At 40.0% G+C, this 24952-nt stretch overlaps 1 protein-coding gene across 1 annotated transcript in view; it reads left to right on the forward strand.

Annotated features, from left to right (window-relative positions):
* The window catches only part of polr1a (RNA polymerase I subunit A), an 82535-nt gene that overhangs the window by 454 nt on the left and 57129 nt on the right, over positions 1 to 24952 (forward strand). Inside the window, exons 2-14 of the mRNA XM_081383557.1 lie at positions 485 to 689; positions 4410 to 4559; positions 13976 to 14083; positions 14154 to 14239; positions 14392 to 14459; positions 15592 to 15672; positions 15756 to 15861; positions 15974 to 16118; positions 17690 to 17866; positions 17987 to 18109; positions 18798 to 19025; positions 20196 to 20450; positions 21598 to 21789. Coding sequence (XP_081239683.1) covers positions 485 to 689; positions 4410 to 4559; positions 13976 to 14083; positions 14154 to 14239; positions 14392 to 14459; positions 15592 to 15672; positions 15756 to 15861; positions 15974 to 16118; positions 17690 to 17866; positions 17987 to 18109; positions 18798 to 19025; positions 20196 to 20450; positions 21598 to 21789 — 1924 coding nt within the window. The remainder of the gene's footprint in view (positions 1 to 484; positions 690 to 4409; positions 4560 to 13975; positions 14084 to 14153; positions 14240 to 14391; positions 14460 to 15591; positions 15673 to 15755; positions 15862 to 15973; positions 16119 to 17689; positions 17867 to 17986; positions 18110 to 18797; positions 19026 to 20195; positions 20451 to 21597; positions 21790 to 24952) is intronic.

Genomic DNA, 24952 nt, shown 5'->3' on the forward strand with positions numbered 1-24952 from the left:
CTGAAATGATGACACTTTTCAAATAAGGGCTCGTTTGTTGACTACATTAGTTAACATGAACTAATAATATACTTATACTACAGTAGTCAACATTTGAAGTTGTCCTAAGACAAGAACGGGTATTGTCCAAAATTCATGTATAACTTTGATGAAAGGTTTTGATCCACTTCAAATGTTGACTACTGTATTTATATAATATAATATACTATACTTATACAGCATGTATTATAATATACTATACTTATACAGCATGCATTAAAATATACTATACTTATACAGCATGTATTATAATATACTATACTTCTACAACATGTATTAATCTAGTTAAATGTTAGTTAATTTGAACATGTACTTGTTGTTTTCCTGTGAAGCTGCTTTGAAACCAGATCTGAGTTGTATAAAGCTCTATAGAGATGAAGGTAGATGAGCTGACCTTCTGTCATCCTCTGGTGTGTGTGTGTGTGTGTGTGTGTGTGTGTCTCAGGAGGCTGAGTGTGAAGACGGTCACGAACCCGGAGCTGCTGGACGGCGTGGGTAACGCGGCCCCGAACGGGCTGTACGATCTGGCCCTGGGCCCCGCCGACAGCAAGGAGATCTGCTCCACCTGCATGCAGGACTACGACAGCTGTCCGGGACACCTGGGCCTCGTGGAGCTGCCGCTGCCCGTCTACAACCCGCTCTTCTTCACCGTAAGCTCTGCTCTCACGGGGTAGACGGTTCACACTAATATGATGATTCTGCCATTAATCACTCGCCCTCATGTCAAACCCTTGAATGAAGATCTTTTTGATGAAATCTGAGAGATTTCTTTCCCTCCATTGACAGTCTATGCAACTACCTCTTATAAAGGCTCAGAAAGGTAGGAAAGACGTCATTAAAGTAGGGGTGTAACGATTCCTTCATGTCACGATTCAATAATTATGATATTATTGCGATACTCCAAGACATATGATAAAAGGTTATAAAAAATGAACTGATTGAAATGCTAGATTTGGTGTTACATTGTGTGTGTAAATGAATATTCTTGGACTTGGTGCTGAAACCCAAAGCACAGGACAATAGAGACGCCAGAATAACAATATTCATGATTCTGAAGATGAAAACACTGAATTATTGTAGATGAATATGCTTGAACTCTTTCACTGGCTAGATATATTTAATATAATGTCAGACACTTTTACTGGTAACATCAGACATCTGGCATTATCAGGACACACACATATTCCCCCAGCGCATTATTATACACAGTGTTGTGTGTAACGCGTTACAAAGTAACGCGTTACAGTAACGTAACTACTTTTTCGGGTAAAAAGTAGTGTAACGCGTTACTACAAAAAATTTGGTAACGAAACGTAGTTCCTTTTTCAATTCGGCGCAACGTTACTTTTCCCATGGATATATTTGACAGCGACACTGCCTCAGCTGCGCGCTTGAGAGAAGAGAACGGTTGAGATCTGAAGAGAACGATTTAGTTTCATATTTATGTTTAAATAAAATAAAATAACAATTTTGTGTGGAGACATGATTTTGACCACTTTATTAAGTTTGTTTTTGTAGAAAACCTGTATTTAAAGTGAATTTCGTTTTGTATTAATTGTATCTTAATTTTAATAAATGTTTTATCAATCAATTGCCTGAATTTAATAAGAAGTAAATTAAAGAAAACTATTTAGTTTCATATTTATGTTTAAATGAAATAAATAAATAAATAAATAATTTAATCTATGTTGATTATATGAAAAGTGAAAAGCATGAGTAAGATCATAATTTTGTGCAATATATCGGGAGATAAATGGAGTGGGCAGACATGATTTAGACCACTTTATTAAGTTTGTTTTTGTAGAAAGACTTTCTTTAAAACGAATTTCGTTGAGTATTAATTGTATCTTAATTTTAATCAATGTTTTACCAACCAATTAATTGCCTGAATTTAATAAATAAGTAAATATGGCATGCGAAATAATCATGACGGCACCAGCACGTGAACTGGAGCTCGTCTCCATACTGTAAATGAACCGAAACTCAGATAAGCTATACTTGTCTCACAGACCTGAGAAATATATAGAAAGCTTGAATATGTGTACTTTTAAACAAAATATATTTTTTTCTCTCAAAATCTCTTTTTTTTCTCCTACTCCCTTAGAGTGAGTCGTATGTCTGAAAACTAAGCTTATGTCTTCTATATCATTTTGTCCTATGCTATCAAGACGCGATTCGCACCGGTGTTAGAGAGCAGGAGCGCTTTATTGGCTGTTGCCGAAATTTAAAGTTCGGTGGATGGGGGAGCGGAGCGGAGAGAAGTGGTGCGGGCGCGCTGCTCATCGCGGAGTGTCGCACTCTACCCCATGATGCAGAGCCGGCTGAGAATAAAAGTTGCCGCACACAGCAGCGCCAATGAGAAGGACTTTTTTTCTTTCGAAATTGATACTATTTTTTATAATAAAGAGCACAAAATAATTACCTGTTATGTCCTCCATTGTATAACTTTATGTCTACATATTTAGGAACAGATATTGGGTTCTGCCCAAAGTCAAGCAACATAAAAGTAACGTAATAGTAACGAGTACCGTAAAAAGTTACTTTCCAAATGGGGTAACTAAGTAAAGTAACGGATTACTTTTTTAAAAAGTAACGAGTAACGAGCAAACACTACTTTTTAAAAGTAACTTCCCCAACACTGATTATACATTATATTCAACATTATATACAGTAGTTTAATGTAGAACTGACACTAAAACTCTGAAAACTTGATTTTTTTCTCACACAGTAATTTTTATTTTGGGTGAACTATCCACAATACAGATTGCTGTATTTTTGTATTGCGATATACTGTGGCATGATTGTTACACCCCTACATTAAAGTAATCCATGTGACTCAATTACCTCAATTTTGAGCAAAACGAGTGCTCTGTTTACGCAAAAAAACAATTTACCAGTTTATTTACAAAATATTAATCTCCAACGCATGTTCATGAGAGCAGAGGTCGTCGCATGAACGCGGTTTGAAAACTTAATATTTAGAAAATAAGACTTCTGAAGAAACTCAATCACTCTATATGATGATTTAATTAATAATGTTTCTATGCGAATAAAAGCCTAAATTATTTTTGTTCATCATATAAAGTGATCGAGTCTCTTAAGAAGGCTGAGTAAGGCGCTCGATTCATAATATGGACATTTTGGGTGAACAGACTTTCAGTGGAGGGACAGGAATCTCTGAGATTTGAGTAAAAGATCTTCATTTGAGTTTCAAAGATGAGTCAAAGTCTGATGAGTTTGGAACGACACGAGGGAGAGGAAATAATGACAGAATTGACATTTTTTGGTGAACTGTCCCTTTAAAAACAAAGCAATTAAATCGTGATGAGATCATGATCCTGTCTGATTTAATAGTTTTGGGTAACACTTTATTTCAGTGGTTAACTTTAGACATATTCTACTGACTGCACGTAAACTTGCACCTACACGGCCATAAGTATGGGATCGGTGATATTTTTAATGTTTTAAAAAGAAGTCTCTTCTGCTCACCAGGCTGCATTTATTTGATTAAAAATACCAAAATAACAGTAATATTGAGAAATATTATTCTAAAGTAAATCAGCTGTTTTCTATGTGAATATACAGTGAAGTGTAATGTATTCCTGTGATCAAAGCTGAATGTTCAGCATCATTACTCCAGTCTTCAGTGTCACATGATCCTTCAGAAATCACTTTAATATGAAGATTTGATGCTCAAGAAACATTTATGATTATTATCAATGTTGAAATGTACAGTTTTTTCAGGATTATTTGATGAATATAGAAGTTCAGAAGAACAGCATTTATCTGAAATTTAAAGCTTTTGTAACATTAAACACTAGCGTTCAAGAGTTTGGGGTCAGTGAGAATTATTTTGGGGGAAAGAAATAAAAGCAATCAATACTTTTATTCATCAAGGATGAATTAAATTGACCAAAACTGACAGGAAAGACATTTATAATGTTACAAAAGCTTATATTTCAGATAAATGCTGTTCTATTCATCAAAGAATCCTGAAATGTTTTTTACACAACTGTTTTCAACACTGATAATAATAATGAATGTCTCTTAATCATCAAATCCTCATATTAGAGTGATTTCTGAAGGATCATGTGACTCTGAAGACTGGAGTAATGATGCTGAACATTCAGCTTTGATCACAGGAATAAATTACACTTTACTGTATATTCACATATATGTGTTTTTTTTTAATGCTTGGTAAGCAGAAAATAATCATTTTATTAATCTTACCGATCCCAAACGTTTGATCGGCAGTGTGTGTGTCAGCTTACTCCAGCCCTAACCTCACAGTCGTCTAATACTCTACTGAGAGTAGTTAGCAGAGTGTCTGAAGTGCATCTCCTCCAGCCCTGATCTCCCTCTCCTCACAGAATCTGTTCATGCTCATCCGGGGCTCGTGCCTGCAGTGCCACCTCATGCTGTGCCCGCGCTCGGCTCTGCACCTCCTGCTGGGCCAGCTGAAGCTGCTGGACGTGGGGGCGCTGAACGAGGCGTACGAGCTCGAGCAAGTGCTCAATCAGGTCAGACACGCTCCTCAAAGCTCTGCTCGTCAGGTCATTCAGGGTCGGGAATCAGATGCTTGTTATAAAATAAACATTTAAATTCCTCTTATCAATTTCTTTGTGAGCATTTCAATATGACTTTAAACCATTCAAGCGAGAGATGACTCACACACTGTTTTCTTCAGGAGTGTGTGTGTCAGTATACTGGATCAGTGTGTGTATCAGTATACTGGATCAGTGTGTGTGTCAGTATACTGGATCAGTGTGTGTGTCAGTATACTGGATCAGTGTGTGTGTCAGTATACTGGATCAGTGTGTGTCAGTATACTGGATCAGTGTGTGTGTGTGTCAGTATACTGGATCAGTGTGTGTGTGTGTCAGTATACTGGATCAGTGTGTATCAGTATACTGGATCAGTGTGTGTATCAGTATACTGGATCAGTGTGTGTATCAGTATACTGGATCAGTGTGTGTATCAGTATACTGGATCAGTGTGTGTATCAGTATACTGGATCAGTGTGTGTATCAGTATACTGGATCAGTGTGTGTGTGTGTGTCAGTATACTGGATCAGTGTGTGTGTGTGTGTCAGTATACTGGATCAGTGTGTGTGTGTGTGTCAGTATACTGGATCAGTGTGTGTGTGTGTGTCAGTATACTGGATCAGTGTGTGTGTGTGTGTCAGTATACTGGATCAGTGTGTGTGTGTGTGTCAGTATACTGGATCAGTGTGTGTGTGTGTGTCAGTATACTGGATCAGTGTGTGTGTGTGTGTCAGTATACTGGATCAGTGTGTGTATCAGTATACTGGATCAGTGTGTGTGTGTCAGTATACTGGATCAGTGTGTGTATCAGTATACTGGATCAGTGTGTGTGTGTCAGTATACTGGATCAGTGTGTGTATCAGTATACTGGATCAGTGTGTGTATCAGTATACTGGATCAGTGTGTGTATCAGTATACTGGATCAGTGTGTGTGTGTGTGTCAGTATACTGGATCAGTGTGTGTATCAGTATACTGGATCAGTGTGTGTGTGTGTGTCAGTATACTGGATCAGTGTGTGTATCAGTATACTGGATCAGTGTGTGTATCAGTATACTGGATCAGTGTGTGTATCAGTATACTGGATCAGTGCTTCAGGAGTGTGTGTATCAGTATACTGGATCAGTGTGTGTATCAGTATACTGGATCAGTGTGTGTATCAGTATACTGGATCAGTGTGTGTATCAGTATACTGGATCAGTGCTTCAGGAGTGTGTGTATCAGTATACTGGATCAGTGTGTGTGTCAGTATACTGGATCAGTGTATGTGTCAGTATACTGGATCAGTGTGTGTGTCAGTATACTGGATCAGTGTGTGTGTCAGTATACTGGATCAGTGTGTGTGTGTGTGTGTGTGTGTGTCAGTATACTGGATCAGTGTGTGTGTCAGTATACTGGATCAGTGTGTGTGTATCAGTATACTGGATCAGTGTGTGTGTGTCAGTATACTGGATCAGTGTGTGTGTGTGTCAGTATACTGGATCAGTGTGTGTGTGTCAGTATACTGGATCAGTGTGTGTATCAGTATACTGGATCAGTGTGTGTGTATCAGTATACTGGATCAGTGTGTGTATCAGTATACTGGATCAGTGCTTCAGGAGTGTGTGTATCAGTATACTGGATCAGTGTGTGTATCAGTATACTGGATCAGTGTGTGTATCAGTATACTGGATCAGTGTGTGTGTATCAGTATACTGGATCAGTGTGTGTGTGTCAGTATACTGGATCAGTGTGTGTATCAGTATACTGGATCAGTGTGTGTATCAGTATACTGGATCAGTGTGTGTATCAGTATACTGGATCAGTGTGTGTATCAGTATACTGGATCAGTGTGTGTGTGTGTGTGTCAGTATACTGGATCAGTGTGTGTATCAGTATACTGGATCAGTGTGTGTATCAGTATACTGGATCAGTGTGTGTGTCAGTATACTGGATCAGTGTGTGTGTCAGTATACTGGATCAGTGTGTGTGTCAGTATACTGGATCAGTGTGTGTGTATCAGTATACTGGATCAGTGTGTGTGTGTGTGTGTCAGTATACTGGATCAGTGTGTGTGTCAGTATACTGGATCAGTGTGTGTGTATCAGTATACTGGATCAGTGTGTGTGTGTCAGTATACTGGATCAGTGTGTGTGTGTGTCAGTATACTGGATCAGTGTGTGTGTGTCAGTATACTGGATCAGTGTGTGTGTATCAGTATACTGGATCAGTGTGTGTATCAGTATACTGGATCAGTGCTTCAGGAGTGTGTGTATCAGTATACTGGATCAGTGTGTGTATCAGTATACTGGATCAGTGTGTGTGTCAGTATACTGGATCAGTGTGTGTGTGTCAGTATACTGGATCAGTGTGTGTGTATCAGTATACTGGATCAGTGTGTGTGTGTGTGTCAGTATACTGGATCAGTGTGTGTGTCAGTATACTGGATCAGTGTGTGTGTATCAGTATACTGGATCAGTGTGTGTGTGTCAGTATACTGGATCAGTGTGTGTGTGTGTCAGTATACTGGATCAGTGTGTGTGTGTCAGTATACTGGATCAGTGTGTGTATCAGTATACTGGATCAGTGTGTGTGTATCAGTATACTGGATCAGTGTGTGTATCAGTATACTGGATCAGTGCTTCAGGAGTGTGTGTATCAGTATACTGGATCAGTGTGTGTATCAGTATACTGGATCAGTGTGTGTGTATCAGTATACTGGATCAGTGTGTGTGTGTCAGTATACTGGATCAGTGTGTGTATCAGTATACTGGATCAGTGTGTGTATCAGTATACTGGATCAGTGTGTGTATCAGTATACTGGATCAGTGTGTGTATCAGTATACTGGATCAGTGTGTGTGTGTCAGTATACTGGATCAGTGTGTGTATCAGTATACTGGATCAGTGTGTGTATCAGTATACTGGATCAGTGTGTGTGTCAGTATACTGGATCAGTGTGTGTGTCAGTATACTGGATCAGTGTGTGTGTCAGTATACTGGATCAGTGTGTGTGTATCAGTATACTGGATCAGTGTGTGTGTGTGTGTCAGTATACTGGATCAGTGTGTGTGTCAGTATACTGGATCAGTGTGTGTGTATCAGTATACTGGATCAGTGTGTGTGTGTCAGTATACTGGATCAGTGTGTGTGTGTGTCAGTATACTGGATCAGTGTGTGTGTGTCAGTATACTGGATCAGTGTGTGTGTATCAGTATACTGGATCAGTGTGTGTATCAGTATACTGGATCAGTGTGTGTGTATCAGTATACTGGATCAGTGTGTGTATCAGTATACTGGATCAGTGCTTCAGGAGTGTGTGTATCAGTATACTGGATCAGTGTGTGTATCAGTATACTGGATCAGTGTGTGTATCAGTATACTGGATCAGTGTGTGTGTATCAGTATACTGGATCAGTGTGTGTGTGTCAGTATACTGGATCAGTGTGTGTATCAGTATACTGGATCAGTGTGTGTATCAGTATACTGGATCAGTGTGTGTATCAGTATACTGGATCAGTGCTTCAGGAGTGTGTGTATCAGTATACTGGATCAGTGTGTGTATCAGTATACTGGATCAGTGTGTGTATCAGTATACTGGATCAGTGTGTGTGTCAGTATACTGGATCAGTGTGTGTGTCAGTATACTGGATCAGTGTGTGTCAGTATACTGGATCAGTGTGTGTGTATCAGTATACTGGATCAGTGTGTGTGTGTGTGTCAGTATACTGGATCAGTGTGTGTGTCAGTATACTGGATCAGTGTGTGTGTATCAGTATACTGGATCAGTGTGTGTGTGTCAGTATACTGGATCAGTGTGTGTGTGTGTCAGTATACTGGATCAGTGTGTGTGTGTCAGTATACTGGATCAGTGTGTGTGTATCAGTATACTGGATCAGTGTGTGTATCAGTATACTGGATCAGTGCTTCAGGAGTGTGTGTATCAGTATACTGGATCAGTGTGTGTATCAGTATACTGGATCAGTGTGTGTATCAGTATACTGGATCAGTGTGTGTATCAGTATACTGGATCAGTGCTTCAGGAGTGTGTGTATCAGTATACTGGATCAGTGTGTGTGTGTCAGTATACTGGATCAGTGTGTGTATCAGTATACTGGATCAGTGTGTGTGTGTGTGTCAGTATACTGGATCAGTGTGTGTATCAGTATACTGGATCAGTGTGTGTATCAGTATACTGGATCAGTGTGTGTGTGTGTGTGTGTGTCAGTATACTGGATCAGTGTGTGTGTATCAGTATACTGGATCAGTGTGTGTGTCAGTATACTGGATCAGTGTGTGTGTATCAGTATACTGGATCAGTGTGTGTGTATCAGTATACTGGATCAGTGTGTGTGTGTGTGTCAGTATACTGGATCAGTGTGTGTGTCAGTATACTGGATCAGTGTGTGTGTATCAGTATACTGGATCAGTGTGTGTGTGTGTGTGTGTCAGTATACTGGATCAGTGTGTATGTGTCAGTATACTGGATCAGTGTGTGTGTGTCAGTATACTGGATCAGTGTGTGTGTATCAGTATACTGGATCAGTGTGTGTGTATCAGTATACTGGATCAGTGTGTGTGTGTCAGTATACTGGATCAGTGTGTGTGTGTCAGTATACTGGATCAGTGTGTGTGTGTCAGTATACTGGATCAGTGTGTGTGTATCAGTATACTGGATCAGTGTGTGTGTGTCAGTATACTGGATCAGTGTGTGTGTATCAGTATACTGGATCAGTGTGTGTGTGTCAGTATACTGGATCAGTGTGTGTGTATCAGTATACTGGATCAGTGTGTGTGTGTCAGTATACTGGATCAGTGTGTGTGTGTCAGTATACTGGATCAGTGTGTGTGTGTCAGTATACTGGATCAGTGTGTGTGTGTCAGTATACTGGATCAGTGTGTGTGTATCAGTATACTGGATCAGTGTGTGTGTATCAGTATACTGGATCAGTGTGTGTGTGTCAGTATACTGGATCAGTGTGTGTGTGTCAGTATACTGGATCAGTGTGTGTGTATCAGTATACTGGATCAGTGTGTGTGTATCAGTATACTGGATCAGTGTGTGTGTGTCAGTATACTGGATCAGTGTGTGTGTGTGTCAGTATACTGGATCAGTGTGTGTGTATCAGTATACTGGATCAGTGTGTGTGTGTCAGTATACTGGATCAGTGTGTGTGTGTCAGTATACTGGATCAGTGTGTGTGTGTCAGTATACTGGATCAGTGTGTGTGTGTCAGTATACTGGATCAGTGTGTGTGTGTCAGTATACTGGATCAGTGTGTGTGTGTCAGTATACTGGATCAGTGTGTGTGTGTCAGTATACTGGATCAGTGTGTGTGTATCAGTATACTGGATCAGTGTGTGTGTGTCAGTATACTGGATCAGTGTGTGTGTGTCAGTATACTGGATCAGTGTGTGTGTATCAGTATACTGGATCAGTGTGTGTGTATCAGTATACTGGATCAGTGTGTGTGTGTCAGTATACTGGATCAGTGTGTGTGTGTGTCAGTATACTGGATCAGTGTGTGTGTGTCAGTATACTGGATCAGTGTGTGTATCAGTATACTGGATCAGTGTGTGTGTATCAGTATACTGGATCAGTGTGTGTATCAGTATACTGGATCAGTGCTTCAGGAGTGTGTGTATCAGTATACTGGATCAGTGTGTGTATCAGTATACTGGATCAGTGTGTGTGTATCAGTATACTGGATCAGTGTGTGTGTGTCAGTATACTGGATCAGTGTGTGTATCAGTATACTGGATCAGTGTGTGTATCAGTATACTGGATCAGTGTGTGTATCAGTATACTGGATCAGTGTGTGTATCAGTATACTGGATCAGTGTGTGTGTGTCAGTATACTGGATCAGTGTGTGTATCAGTATACTGGATCAGTGTGTGTATCAGTATACTGGATCAGTGTGTGTGTCAGTATACTGGATCAGTGTGTGTGTCAGTATACTGGATCAGTGTGTGTGTCAGTATACTGGATCAGTGTGTGTGTATCAGTATACTGGATCAGTGTGTGTGTGTGTGTCAGTATACTGGATCAGTGTGTGTGTCAGTATACTGGATCAGTGTGTGTGTATCAGTATACTGGATCAGTGTGTGTGTGTCAGTATACTGGATCAGTGTGTGTGTGTGTCAGTATACTGGATCAGTGTGTGTGTGTCAGTATACTGGATCAGTGTGTGTGTATCAGTATACTGGATCAGTGTGTGTATCAGTATACTGGATCAGTGTGTGTGTATCAGTATACTGGATCAGTGTGTGTATCAGTATACTGGATCAGTGCTTCAGGAGTGTGTGTATCAGTATACTGGATCAGTGTGTGTATCAGTATACTGGATCAGTGTGTGTATCAGTATACTGGATCAGTGTGTGTGTATCAGTATACTGGATCAGTGTGTGTGTGTCAGTATACTGGATCAGTGTGTGTATCAGTATACTGGATCAGTGTGTGTATCAGTATACTGGATCAGTGTGTGTATCAGTATACTGGATCAGTGCTTCAGGAGTGTGTGTATCAGTATACTGGATCAGTGTGTGTATCAGTATACTGGATCAGTGTGTGTATCAGTATACTGGATCAGTGTGTGTGTCAGTATACTGGATCAGTGTGTGTGTCAGTATACTGGATCAGTGTGTGTCAGTATACTGGATCAGTGTGTGTGTATCAGTATACTGGATCAGTGTGTGTGTGTGTGTCAGTATACTGGATCAGTGTGTGTGTCAGTATACTGGATCAGTGTGTGTGTATCAGTATACTGGATCAGTGTGTGTGTGTCAGTATACTGGATCAGTGTGTGTGTGTGTCAGTATACTGGATCAGTGTGTGTGTGTCAGTATACTGGATCAGTGTGTGTGTATCAGTATACTGGATCAGTGTGTGTATCAGTATACTGGATCAGTGCTTCAGGAGTGTGTGTATCAGTATACTGGATCAGTGTGTGTATCAGTATACTGGATCAGTGTGTGTATCAGTATACTGGATCAGTGTGTGTATCAGTATACTGGATCAGTGCTTCAGGAGTGTGTGTATCAGTATACTGGATCAGTGTGTGTGTGTCAGTATACTGGATCAGTGTGTGTATCAGTATACTGGATCAGTGTGTGTGTGTGTGTCAGTATACTGGATCAGTGTGTGTATCAGTATACTGGATCAGTGTGTGTATCAGTATACTGGATCAGTGTGTGTGTGTGTGTGTGTGTCAGTATACTGGATCAGTGTGTGTGTATCAGTATACTGGATCAGTGTGTGTGTCAGTATACTGGATCAGTGTGTGTGTATCAGTATACTGGATCAGTGTGTGTGTATCAGTATACTGGATCAGTGTGTGTGTGTGTGTCAGTATACTGGATCAGTGTGTGTGTCAGTATACTGGATCAGTGTGTGTGTATCAGTATACTGGATCAGTGTGTGTGTGTGTGTGTGTGTGTCAGTATACTGGATCAGTGTGTATGTGTCAGTATACTGGATCAGTGTGTGTGTGTCAGTATACTGGATCAGTGTGTGTGTATCAGTATACTGGATCAGTGTGTGTGTATCAGTATACTGGATCAGTGTGTGTGTGTCAGTATACTGGATCAGTGTGTGTGTGTCAGTATACTGGATCAGTGTGTGTGTGTGTGTCAGTATACTGGATCAGTGTGTGTGTATCAGTATACTGGATCAGTGTGTGTGTGTCAGTATACTGGATCAGTGTGTGTGTATCAGTATACTGGATCAGTGTGTGTGTGTCAGTATACTGGATCAGTGTGTGTGTATCAGTATACTGGATCAGTGTGTGTGTGTCAGTATACTGGATCAGTGTGTGTGTGTCAGTATACTGGATCAGTGTGTGTGTGTCAGTATACTGGATCAGTGTGTGTGTGTCAGTATACTGGATCAGTGTGTGTGTATCAGTATACTGGATCAGTGTGTGTGTATCAGTATACTGGATCAGTGTGTGTGTGTCAGTATACTGGATCAGTGTGTGTGTGTCAGTATACTGGATCAGTGTGTGTGTATCAGTATACTGGATCAGTGTGTGTGTATCAGTATACTGGATCAGTGTGTGTGTGTCAGTATACTGGATCAGTGTGTGTGTGTCAGTATACTGGATCAGTGTGTGTGTATCAGTATACTGGATCAGTGTGTGTGTGTCAGTATACTGGATCAGTGTGTGTGTGTCAGTATACTGGATCAGTGTGTGTGTGTCAGTATACTGGATCAGTGTGTGTGTGTCAGTATACTGGATCAGTGTGTGTGTGTCAGTATACTGGATCAGTGTGTGTGTGTCAGTATACTGGATCAGTGTGTGTGTGTCAGTATACTGGATCAGTGTGTGTGTATCAGTATACTGGATCAGTGTGTGTGTGTCAGTATACTGGATCAGTGTGTGTGTGTCAGTATACTGGATCAGTGTGTGTGTATCAGTATACTGGATCAGTGTGTGTGTGTCAGTATACTGGATCAGTGTGTGTGTATCAGTATACTGGATCAGTGTGTGTGTGTCAGTATACTGGATCAGTGTGTGTGTGTGTGTCAGTATACTGGATCAGTGTGTGTGTGTCAGTATACTGGATCAGTGTGTGTGTGTCAGTATACTGGATCAGTGTGTGTGTGTCAGTATACTGGATCAGTGTGTGTGTGTCAGTATACTGGATCAGTGTGTGTGTATCAGTATACTGGATCAGTGTGTGTGTATCAGTATACTGGATCAGTGTGTGTGTGTCAGTATACTGGATCAGTGTGTGTGTATCAGTATACTGGATCAGTGTGTGTGTGTCAGTATACTGGATCAGTGTGTGTGTGTCAGTATACTGGATCAGTGTGTGGATCAGTGCAGCTCTTAAAGTGACAGCACTAATATTCCTGCTGCGTCATAACACTGATCAGACAACAGACAGAGAAGATTCACTCGTTCTTGACTGAATAACTTGTGTAACTATATTTCTAATGTATATTTTATTAATAAAGTGCAGTGTTATTCTACATTTGATTAGTTTCTGAACCTGAATACCTGAACATCTTAAAACACTGTTTATTTCAGTCGTATATTTGCTCAGTTGTGTCTGTTTGCTGCGATTGCTAATTTATTATTTGTTATTTTTTAATCTCCGAGTGTTAATTGTCTTTAATAATGCTGAAGTGTATATCAGTTAGTCTAGCTGTTCTTCTGTGGTGTCTTCACAGGCAAACGCTGCTCTTGTAAGTGTTCCTCAGCCTGTAGAGTTTTGCTCATGATATTCAGATACAATTAAATGTTTTGCTATAAGACTAAATGTGAATGATATCTAAGGTTGTTGTTGTTTTTTTACCTTATTGGAATCGAAATTAATAATCGATAAGCATAAAATTAAAATTGCAACGATACCCAGCCCTATTTATGAGACCCAAGTGCTCACATGTAGAGCTTCTGTCTCCGTCTGCCAGTTGCTGGAGGTCACCGCTCAGCCGACCCCAGGAGAGATCCAGGAAACTCTGGATGCGTTCATCAACCCCATCCTCAGAGCCAGGCCGGACAAGCAGCACACCGCTCCTGTGAGTCCCTCTCCTCATCTCTAGTGTTGTCTCTGTGCAACTGCATCTCATACATGTGTTCTGCCTTCAGATCAGACATGTGTGTGAGAGGAAGATAAGCCTCATCCACAGTTTCTGGAGAACACACATGTCCGCAAGGAAATGTCCCAATTGCAAGTGAGGAGCTCAACTTTCTCCTGTTTTCTCCTATCTTTAAGTGAAGCATACTCTCTACGTTTTGTGTGAGAGCTGCTGTGAGAAAGTGTGTGTGTGTGTGTGTGTGTGTGTGTGTGTGTGTGTGTGTGTGTGTGTGTGTGTGTGTCTTTCAGTATCAGAGTGACCGTGCGTCAAGAACACAACAGCAAACTCATCATCTCCTCCATCTCACTACAGGCCGGTGAGTTCAGATCCAGTAAACATCATGCAGTGTGGATTAGATGCTAGTAATGTCCAGGTCTGGATTAGTATGGAAGAAAGTATGGGAATATATTTGTTTTTCTCTTGTTTTTTATGGTGTTTTGAGCTGGCATGCCGACGGTTTGTGATCATTTAGTGACCAGTTATTTGGGAGTAGCTAACTATAATAAAACAAAGAAGCCTGTAAAAGCCCTGTGCTAAACTCACAGGTGTAAGGTAGGGCTGGGCGATACGGCGACCAACAATTCATATCTCTGTATTTTTTGGTTGAATGGTGATATGCGATATATATCTCTGTACTTTCTACGTTTTTCTATTTGACTAAAGAAAATCTGTAGGCCTTTTTATTTAAAAAAATGTTATTGGACATCCAGCCCAGTGATATCCTACAAACAATGTTGATATTGAAGGAAATGGAAACAAATATAGTGATATGACATAGTATCATATGTATATAGTCTATTATATAGTATATGATGTAGGCTATGCGATATATTATGTGCAAAAATGTGGTTAAAATCACATTACATTCTAACATTGTAACATTACAATCTAATAATTATTTTGTTTTTTAAATTGACTAAAGGCTAAACTAAAAACAAAAGAACAAACTAATTATATTAGCCTGAATTTGATTACCCCATTATAATGGTCACTTTCATAAAAATATGCTTGTAGGTTTAAAAGTCCACATTTATTGTCTCCAACAACACATATTTCAGCAATATGTATATTTTAGTCAGAGTTGTTGCGCTGCTGTTTGTCTGTTTGGTGCGCTCGTTCACGGAAGCTTGAGTTTTAGCGGAGATTCTCTTGCAGAAGCTCGTCCTCTCCTGACAGTGAAATGGATGTATTTGTTTGACTTTCTAACATGTAAAGATGGAGAATACACCTGTGAAATGTAAGTTAAGCCCTGAGGAAAGCATTCAACAGCCCAAGTCTGTCAGTCAGCAACAGTATCTGTCAGAGCATCTGCAGGGCTTTAAACTCATTAACTATATTAGTATAAGTATTTTGGAGAGGGAAATGTGACCCAGTACAGTACAGTAATCCTCTCAGAGATCTTGTGTGTAGACGTGATTCAGAGTGTGTGTGTTTGCGTTCGCTCCCAGAGGATCACCAGCTGACCAAGCGTGGGTTCCTGACTCCCAGTGTGGCGAGAGAGCATATCTTCAAACTCTGGGAGAACGACGGTAAGACTCGCTGAGTTCTCCTCCTAGCATTCGTGATGCAAATAAAGCCGGTTTTCTGAGATGGGTCTTTCCGACTTCTCCAGGTTTCTTCCTGAAGCATCTGTTATCAGGCTTTAACATGAGCGACTCCGGGACGGACTTCAATCCGGATGCTTTCTTCCTGGATGTGCTGGTGGTTCCTCCATGCAAGTCAGTTTATGTCCTGTATAAGATGATCGTATAGTTTCTTCTTCTTACAGGGAGATCTTTAGCTGGGTGACTGTGTGTGTGTGTGTGTGTGTGTGTGTGTGGCATTTAATAGGTTCAGGCCTGTTAATCGATTGGGAGACCAGATGTTCACCAACGGACAGACTGTGAACCTGCAGTACGTGATCAAGGATAATTACACCATTCAGAAATTGCTCGCACTAATCGCTGGTGAGAAAACCAGCGGAGAGATGAATGAGGTGAGAAGACCTTATGTTAACAAGTGATTAATGCACTTCATTTATGGGTTTCACGGTGAATTATAGCAATTTAGTGTATTGCATGAATCTTTCTTTATGTATGTGGTCATTTTCATCAAGCATTCCTGCTGTGGAATTTAATATAGAGTTTTTTATGATGCATCGCACTTGCGTTTGATGTTCATAAACAACGTACCTAACTTCTTGAAAGCAGATATTTGGGCAAATTTTAATTTTTACAAAAAAAAAAAAAGAGAATGAATGAGAATATAAAGTGGGATGTGCTTGATGTGGTGCAAATCCAGCTTTTAATGTTGTTTATGTGTCTATGTGGTCTTTTTAATATGCTTTAAGACAAACCATGTTGTCGTGAGTGAGTGGAGGCGGGGTTCATTTTCATATTCATAGAACAGCGCATACTAAATGAGGCAAGGTTGTCGAGTTACATTCAAGATATTTTAAGGCATGAATAATTGTTTTTCAAGGAATATGTTTTTAAATATGTCATTTTGGTGATCAAAGATGAGTGTGAAGGTATAAAATGATTGACCACAGGGGGACTTTAAGCACAATAAGCCATGAAAAAGTTCTCAATGTGTTACTCGCGCTGACTGACACACACACACACACACACACACACACACACACACACACACACCGGAAGTGCCGCACAGAAAGATGCCTCTCTCAGACAGCATACAATCCTGAATGTAGCTCACTTTAGCGGTGTATTGTGCTTGGACGGTCAGATACACACACAATTATGTCAAAATGCCCATCATGTGATGATCAATGATGTTCTTTTCATTTCAATTTATTTTTAAGTAATTTTCAGTGAATTTTGTGGAAATATTTTTTCATTTCAGTAGTTGTGTGTGTATTTTTTAATGTCAGTAAATCAGTATTGGCAATTGAATATCCTATGAATGGGCCACCAACCATCAGTTTGCCATGTGTGTTTGTATTATCAGTCAAGTCAAGTCACCTTCATTTATATAGCGCTTTTAACCTTTGTTTCAAATCAGCTTTACAGTGATAATAGGAAATTACAGTAACAGAGATTGTTTGGCTTTACAGCAGCTCTAGAATAAAGTTATTGTCCAGCTAAAGTTAGTTTTGATTGATCTTCCGTTGCAAAGATCATTAGTTATTAACTTAGGGGCCGATAACACGACACCGCTTTAACTGAAAACAGAAACTTTTAATGCGTTCTGGCCGTTCATTCGCACGACAGCAGTGTTTGGTGTTCGAGAACGCAAACCTTGAAACAGTTTCAAGGTGCAAGCCTTGAAAATTTTTGACAAACGTGATCATCTCTGTGTAAACTTCAAAAACGTGAATCTGTGAGAACGCTGACGGCGTGCACATGCGGATCACATGTTCAGTCTATAGGTGTGAGCGTTTGACTATATGTGTGCACAGGCGTGTAGTCTTACTTTACAAATTGACCTCAACAAATTACTTGTCTGGCTTTAAAAACTCATAATACAGAATTTTTTTTGTCGCTTCCGCGTATCAATGTGAACTTGAATCATTTGAATCGAATGACAACGAATGTGTGTTTTGTTCAGGGTGATGAAGCCACAGAGAGCAGCGAGATCGACCAGTCCTTCTTAGTGGGCATTCCCGGCGTGACTCTCACAGACAAGCTCTACAGCTCCTGGATCCGCTTGCAGAGTCACGTCAACATCGTGTTCGACAGCGACATGGACAAGCTCATGACTGAGAAGTTCCCAGGCGTCCGGCAGGTCAGTGTGTGACCGCTCCTAGTGTTCCCGCTCAAGGCTATCTGTGAAGGACAGCCCAGAATCCAGCATGAAATCAAAAGGTGGGCAATAATGTGTGTTTCTTCTGGATGTGTCCCTCAGCTCTTGGAGAAGAAGGAGGGCTTGTTCAGGAAGCACATGATGGGAAAGCGAGTGGATTTCGCTGCACGCTCTGTCATTTGTCCTGATATGTACATCGAAACCAATGAGATTGGAATACCAATGGTGAGTTTTCAGATTTTACCTTTTGCTAGTGTTTTTGTATGTTATGTAAGGGATAGTGTGTGGTCAGCTGGTCATTATTGCCCAAACTGTAAAGTACTAAGCAAAAATGTCAATTTTGCATATCTCCTGACCACTAGGTGGCACTGTGCCACAACTGTGCAGGTATTCTCAGGTCATGGTTGTCATAACACACACCAACTTTGGTCTGAATACTGTTAAACAATTTCGAGTTTTCGTCTTGAGCCATGAGTGCAAATTTGGACAGTTGGTGGCGCTAAAGGTATTAAGTTAGAGACTTGAAAATTGCTATGGTTAGTGTTCAGACGGTCCTCTATCTGTGTGCCAAATTTCACAACTGTTTACCATACGGTTCTATGGGCTGCCTTAGACACGAGTGGAGGAAAAAGAAAAAAAAAACTTACGGTCACCATTCTGTACTTTTGGTGCATGCAATTTTTATGATCCCTCTTATTGTGTTAAAAATATTAACATCTCGCATATTCAACAAGAGGAATGTAAACTTAGGAGAACTGTACATGGATGTGAAATATTCTCCATACACAGATACTGAAGTCAGGTCGCTGTACTAACTCGCTTTGCCAGCCATGAAATGTCCAGTTTAGTGGCTATATAAAGCGTCCGATTGAAATGTGAGGTTTCTGAGCGTAGTTTGATGTGCTTCCTCTAGGTGTTTGCTACGAAGCTGACGTACCCGCAGCCGGTGACGCCCTGGAACGTGAAGGATCTGCGCCAGGCGGTGCTGAACGGGCCCGATGTGCACCCCGGGGCCTCCATGGTCATCAATGAAGACGGGTCGCGCACCATCCTCAGCAGCTCCAGCGCGACCCAGAGAGAGGCCGTGGCCAAGCAGCTGATGACCCCCTCCACCGGCCAGCACAAGATGCCCATGAAGATCGTGAGTCCGCTAGCCTGACTAGCACACGCTGCTGTCGGGACAGGCTTGATATGGCAGTATAATAGCTGGATACATGAGACACATTGTAAAATCACTGATATTTATTTGATGATATTCATTCATGACCATTAAATCAGTCGGGTCCGCTTACATTGAAATGCGCCGCAATGTTTCTACAGTGGCCCTGAGCGGACAAACGCGTTTCGCCACTGTGGTTCTTCGTGTAAAGAAGCTATAGCTAACGTCAGCGGATAAAACACTGACACAATGATGAACAGGTGACAATAATATTCACAATAACATCGTTTTACTGAATAATCAAGTAAACATAATTTCTTAATGTATCTTTGTAAAGAAACCTCATTGCCGAACTGGCTACTCTCTGCTGTCTCAGACGACGACATCACTTCCTGTCGGCCACCATAACTTCTGTTGGGTGCAATTCACAACCTCACCACTAGATGCTGGGTATCGATTCAGATCTTCCAATTCGTTTTGATTTCGATTCTCGATTCGATTTCAATTGTAAATTTGATTTTGGATTCCCGATTCGATCATCAATTCGACTCAGTGAATATAGATTTAATACAAATCCTATATTAATAAAAAAGAACAGTGAACATAAGTTTACAAGTGGTTGATTTAATAAAAAGAAATGAAGAGCCACAAACCTGTATACTAAACTCTTTTATTTTAGGTACTCTTGGGTACATTAACACAGAACACAACTCTATATTTCAGATGCATACGATGATTAGACCGGATTTTAATGCAAGAGGAAAAATTGATACTGGAAACTGGTCGAGTGAGAACAGAACGCCTCGATCAAACAGGATCCGGTTATTTTATGTTTAAGATTAAACGCACATAAAATCTCCCAGCATTAGTGTCACATTGATTAGTAACATTGAGTCTGCAAGCCTGAACAGAGGAGGAAAACTAACACTGGCTTCTGGGTGATAGAAATCGGATCGAATCGATTTTGAATCGACCACATAAAAAAAAAAAATATAAACAAAACGATTAATTGAAAAATCAATTTTTTTGCCCAGCCCTACTCACCACTAGATGCCACTATAAATGACACAGTGCACCTTTAATATAGTAGCTTTGACTGTCGCTTACCGTCGACATGTTTCATGTTATCTGAGGATCTAATGTCTCTGTCAGGTGAACCGTCACATCAGGAACGGGGATGTGCTCCTGCTGAACCGCCAGCCCACGCTCCACCGGCCGTCCATCCAGGCCCACTGCGCTCGGATCCTGCCCGGGGAGAAGGTGCTCCGCCTGCACTACTCCAACTGCAAGGCCTACAACGCTGACTTCGACGGGGACGAGATGAACGCTCACTTCCCTCAGGGCGAGCTGGGCCGGGCCGAGGCCTACACCCTCGTGAGCACCGACCAGCAGTACCTCGTGCCCAAGGTCAGTCAAACCACTGGCCAAACTGGTGCTCTTCGGACATTTTGGACTGAAAAAGTTTGCATTAAATGTTTTTTTTTTTTTTTTTTGGTAACACTTTACAATAAGGTTCATTAGTTAACTACATTAGTTAGCATGAACTCCACTTATACAGCATTTATTAATCTTTGTTAATGTTAATTTCAACATATACTTATTCAAATGTTGTTAACATTAGTTAATGCACTGTGAACTAACTTGAGCAAACAATGAACCGCTGGAGTTTTACTAACTAACATTAACAACGATTAACAAATAAAGTAACACAAACAGTGTATTAACTAACATGAATTAACCATGAGCAATAGATTTAACTAATGAAGTTTATTGTAAAGTGTTACCATTTTTTTCTTCATCGGAATGGTATGAAACTTGGTAAAGGTTTTGGCACTTGCTTTGTGAACACACAAAACTCATGCACATGACTGGAACAGGTTAAATGGTCCCGAAAGAAACACTTGAGCTCCTCGCGGTCAGAAACGAGCGCACTGTAAATGAGTGAGAGGAGTTTCCTCTAGTGGAAGCGTTTGGTACTGCAGCCGAACACACTCTCACTGAACGCTCATTCACTGAGAGATCAGCCGCACATTTGATTTATGGCTTTGATTTTCTCACAGTTTTAGAGTAAAACATGTTTTTGGAAATATATATTTCATATAAAAATTGAAAGTAGTATTTTTGCATGTTTTTCATAACAATAAATTCTGCAACTTTTAAGTTTGTTCACTTTTTAAACCTTGTTACACTTCATCAATAATCTGCCGAGTGTCGTCTCTGAAAAGAGATCAAACTGAAGTCTGAGCGCTGAAGCATTCAAGATTTACCACAGTTTAAGATGGAAATGTAATTTTCAGGTCTATGCTCAAAAAGTGAATAAATGGATTATAAATAAAGCATAAATATAATGTAGCACCATAAAATCCCCTAAAAATACAAAATATTAAATAAAAAAGATTATCAATCTAAAATATAGTACATTAATTTCATTGATATAAAAAAAAAAATTTTATTAATTATTTTTCATGTTTGAGACGGACACGCGAGGAGCGCCGAGGGCTGTGATTGTGTGTAGTTTAGGGAAGGCTTCACTGGTGCTTCTCTCCTCCTGCAGGACGGGAAGCCGCTGGCTGGCCTGATCCAGGACCACATGGTGTCCGGCTCCAGCATGACCATCCGCGGGTGCTTCTTCACGCGGGATCAGTACACGGCTCTCGTCTACCGGGGCCTGACGGACAAGACCGGCCGGGTGAAGCTCCTGCGGCCCGCGCTCGTCAAGCCCGTGCAGCTCTGGACAGGGAAGCAGGTGATCATCACATCATCACACACATCATCAGACGCACGACGTCCACATCGTCATCAGAGGTGTTCACGCACACTACCAGTCAAACGTTAAGGTTTTAATGTTTTTTTAAAGAAGTCTCTTCTGCTCATCAAGGCTGCGTTTATTTGGTCAAAAATACAGTAAAATGTGAAATATTATTCTAATGTAAATCAGCTGTTTTCTATGTGAATATACAGTAAAGTGTAATGTATTCCTGTGATCAAAGCTGAATGTTCAGCATCATTACTCCAGTCTTCAGTGTCACATGATCCTCCAGAAATCACTCTAATATGAAGATTTGATGACCAAGAAACATTTATGATTATTATCAGTGTTGAAAACAGTTGTGGGCAAATTTCAATTTCAGGATTCTTTGATGAATAGAAACTTCAAAAGAACAGCATTTATTTTAGATATAATATTTTGTAACATTATAAGTGTCTTTACTGTCACTTTTGATCAATTTAATTCATCCTTGATGAATAAAAATGTCAATTTCTTTTATTTCTTCCCCCAAAAAATAAAATTAAAAATCGTATTGACCCCATACTTTTGAATGGTTGTGTTTAATGTTACAAAAGCTTTATATTTCAGATAGACGCTGTTCTTTTGAACTTTCTAAGAATTCTGAAATTGAAATTTGTCCAAAACTGTTTTCAACATTGATAATAATCATAGATGTTTCTTGATCATCAAATCCTCATATTAGAGTGATTTCTGAAGGATCATGTGACTCTGAAGACTGGAGTAATGATGCTGAACATTCAGCTTTGATCACAGGAATAAAATATATATATATATATATATAAAATATATATATAAATATAGCTGCGAGCAGCGATTACGGGCCCAAGCCGGTGGCACCGCCACCCTGGTGCCTTTAGTTACATAAAGGCACCGGGGTGGCGGTGCCACCGGCTTTGGCCCTTCATCGCTGCTCGCAGCTATATTTATATATATATTTTATATATATATATATATATATATATATATATATATAAGACAGAAACCTTATTAGCTTATTCTGATTTTATGATACACTCAAAATATCCCACAACAAATCTTTTAAATTTAATGTAAAAATTAAAACGAAAGTAAGCACTGTTGGGCTTACGTAACCCTCTCATTAGAATCAAAATGTTTCAGCATTTGCGATGTATTTGGATGCTAAACTATTCTTTATTATAGGCTTTGTTCTTCACTCGTGTTCCAATATCGACAGAAAAAATCATCCTCTTCACACGCGCAAAAATGTGCTTGAAACATCACAGTGGAGCGGTGCTTACTGTGAATGTACGAATTGTACTACTGACTATTTAGAGCAGTGTAATTTTTATATGTTAGGTTAACTATTTTATTATTATATTTTATTAAGGCTATAATGAACAGGCTGCGATGTCAAGATTGCAATGCTGGAATGTGTGTTTGTGTGTGTGTGTGTGTGTGTGTGTGTGTGTGTGTGTGTGTGTGTGTGTGTGTGTGTGTGTGTGTGTGTGTGTGTGTGTGTGTGTGTGTGTGTGTGTGTGTGTGTGTGTGTGTGTGTGTGTGTTCATGTTTTTCTATCCCGGTGGGGACTTCAACCTGAATGCACACAGACTCATGGGGACTCGTGTCACAGTGGGGACCTAAATAGAGGTCCCCATGGGTAAACAAGCTTATAAATCATACAGAATGAGTTTTTTTTGGAAATGTAAAAATGCAGAAAGTTTTCAGTGGTGGGTAGGTTTAGGGGTAGGGTTAGTGTAAGGAGATAAAATATACAGTTTGTACAGTATAAAAATCATTAAATCTATGGAGAGTCCCCACAAAGATAGTAAACCGTGTGTGTGTGGGTGGGTGTGTGTGTGTGGTGTGGGCGCGATTGAACAGTGGACACATAAAAACATACTCCGTCATTATACAGGACGACATTCAAACTGCAAAGTGTTAACTTATATTTGTGTACAGTTGCAATAAAACACAACATTGTGCTTTTGTAAAATAATTTCAAGCAATCAACCCCCGAAAGGCGCTAATTTTAAAATTAAACTAAAATGCTCATGGCTGCACGGGCATTCATAACGGTGCGCATCCACGGCGAGGAACGAGCAGAACAGAGTGAACGTTTTTCAGTTAATTCCTACTTCCATAGGAATTCATTTGAAACGCTCGCTCAACCACTATCAATGTCAGTGTGGACGAACATATTTTACTTTCGTTTTTAAGTTGGCGATTCAAAAGCCTCCAGCGGTGTCACACGTCGATTAACCGGTGGTAAAATATTCTCACCGTCACATACCTAGTATATTTTTATGTAGATACAATAGGCCTACCTGATTTTGAACACAAGAGGGCAGTATAGCCCTATGTATGACTTGACTTTTATGGGACTAAATAGTACAATTACTATTTTTAAACTTATAAATATTTATTAAATTGAAAAAAAAAAAGAATAAAATGGGTTTAGTTGTGACATTTTTATACTTTTATATAGAAATAAATGGTGTTTAATTACATTTTTAGAAGATGAGGCTTTAAGTGTTACTTTACTTTAGTCCCTCACTATAGCAAAACCGTTTGAGATGTTTAATATCCGTTCACAATTTAGCATCTTTAATGTATCTTTATCATTTTGAAAAAGTTTGGTGTGAATAAAATAAAACCGTTAGGAAGAGTAGCTCAAAAACTCAGAGTCTGAAATATCCAAAAAATCCACATTCAAACCAAAATATCTGACTTCCTTTTGCTCGGAGCTAATAACTGTAAATTAGAAAGTTGTCCGGCTCGGTGAGACCAATATATATACTGATTTTTGTAACTGTTGGTAAAACTAACCCACCCACTTTTGTCAAACGCATGTTGAAAGTGACACACTTCCTGCTGCCAGTTGGTGGCGCTATAACTTTGACTCACAATAGTTACATCCATCTGATCGGCCTCTTACCACGAACATACTGCTAAAGTTTCATCAAGATCAGTTAATGTATGCAGAAGTTATAACACTTCGTCTCCTCTCTTTTCTCGCCATAAATTTGTTTCCTCGCCATGGCCAAACCGTTCGAGATATCAAAAATCCGTCCGCAATTTAGCATTCTCAATGTCTTGACTTCATGCTGACTGAGTTTGGAGGTGATTGAATGAATTCTCTAGGAGGAGTACATCACAT

Source organism: Scardinius erythrophthalmus (assembly GCF_964197995.2).
Source record: "Scardinius erythrophthalmus genome assembly, chromosome: 13".
In the NCBI taxonomy this organism is placed as follows: domain Eukaryota; kingdom Metazoa; phylum Chordata; class Actinopteri; order Cypriniformes; family Leuciscidae; genus Scardinius; species Scardinius erythrophthalmus.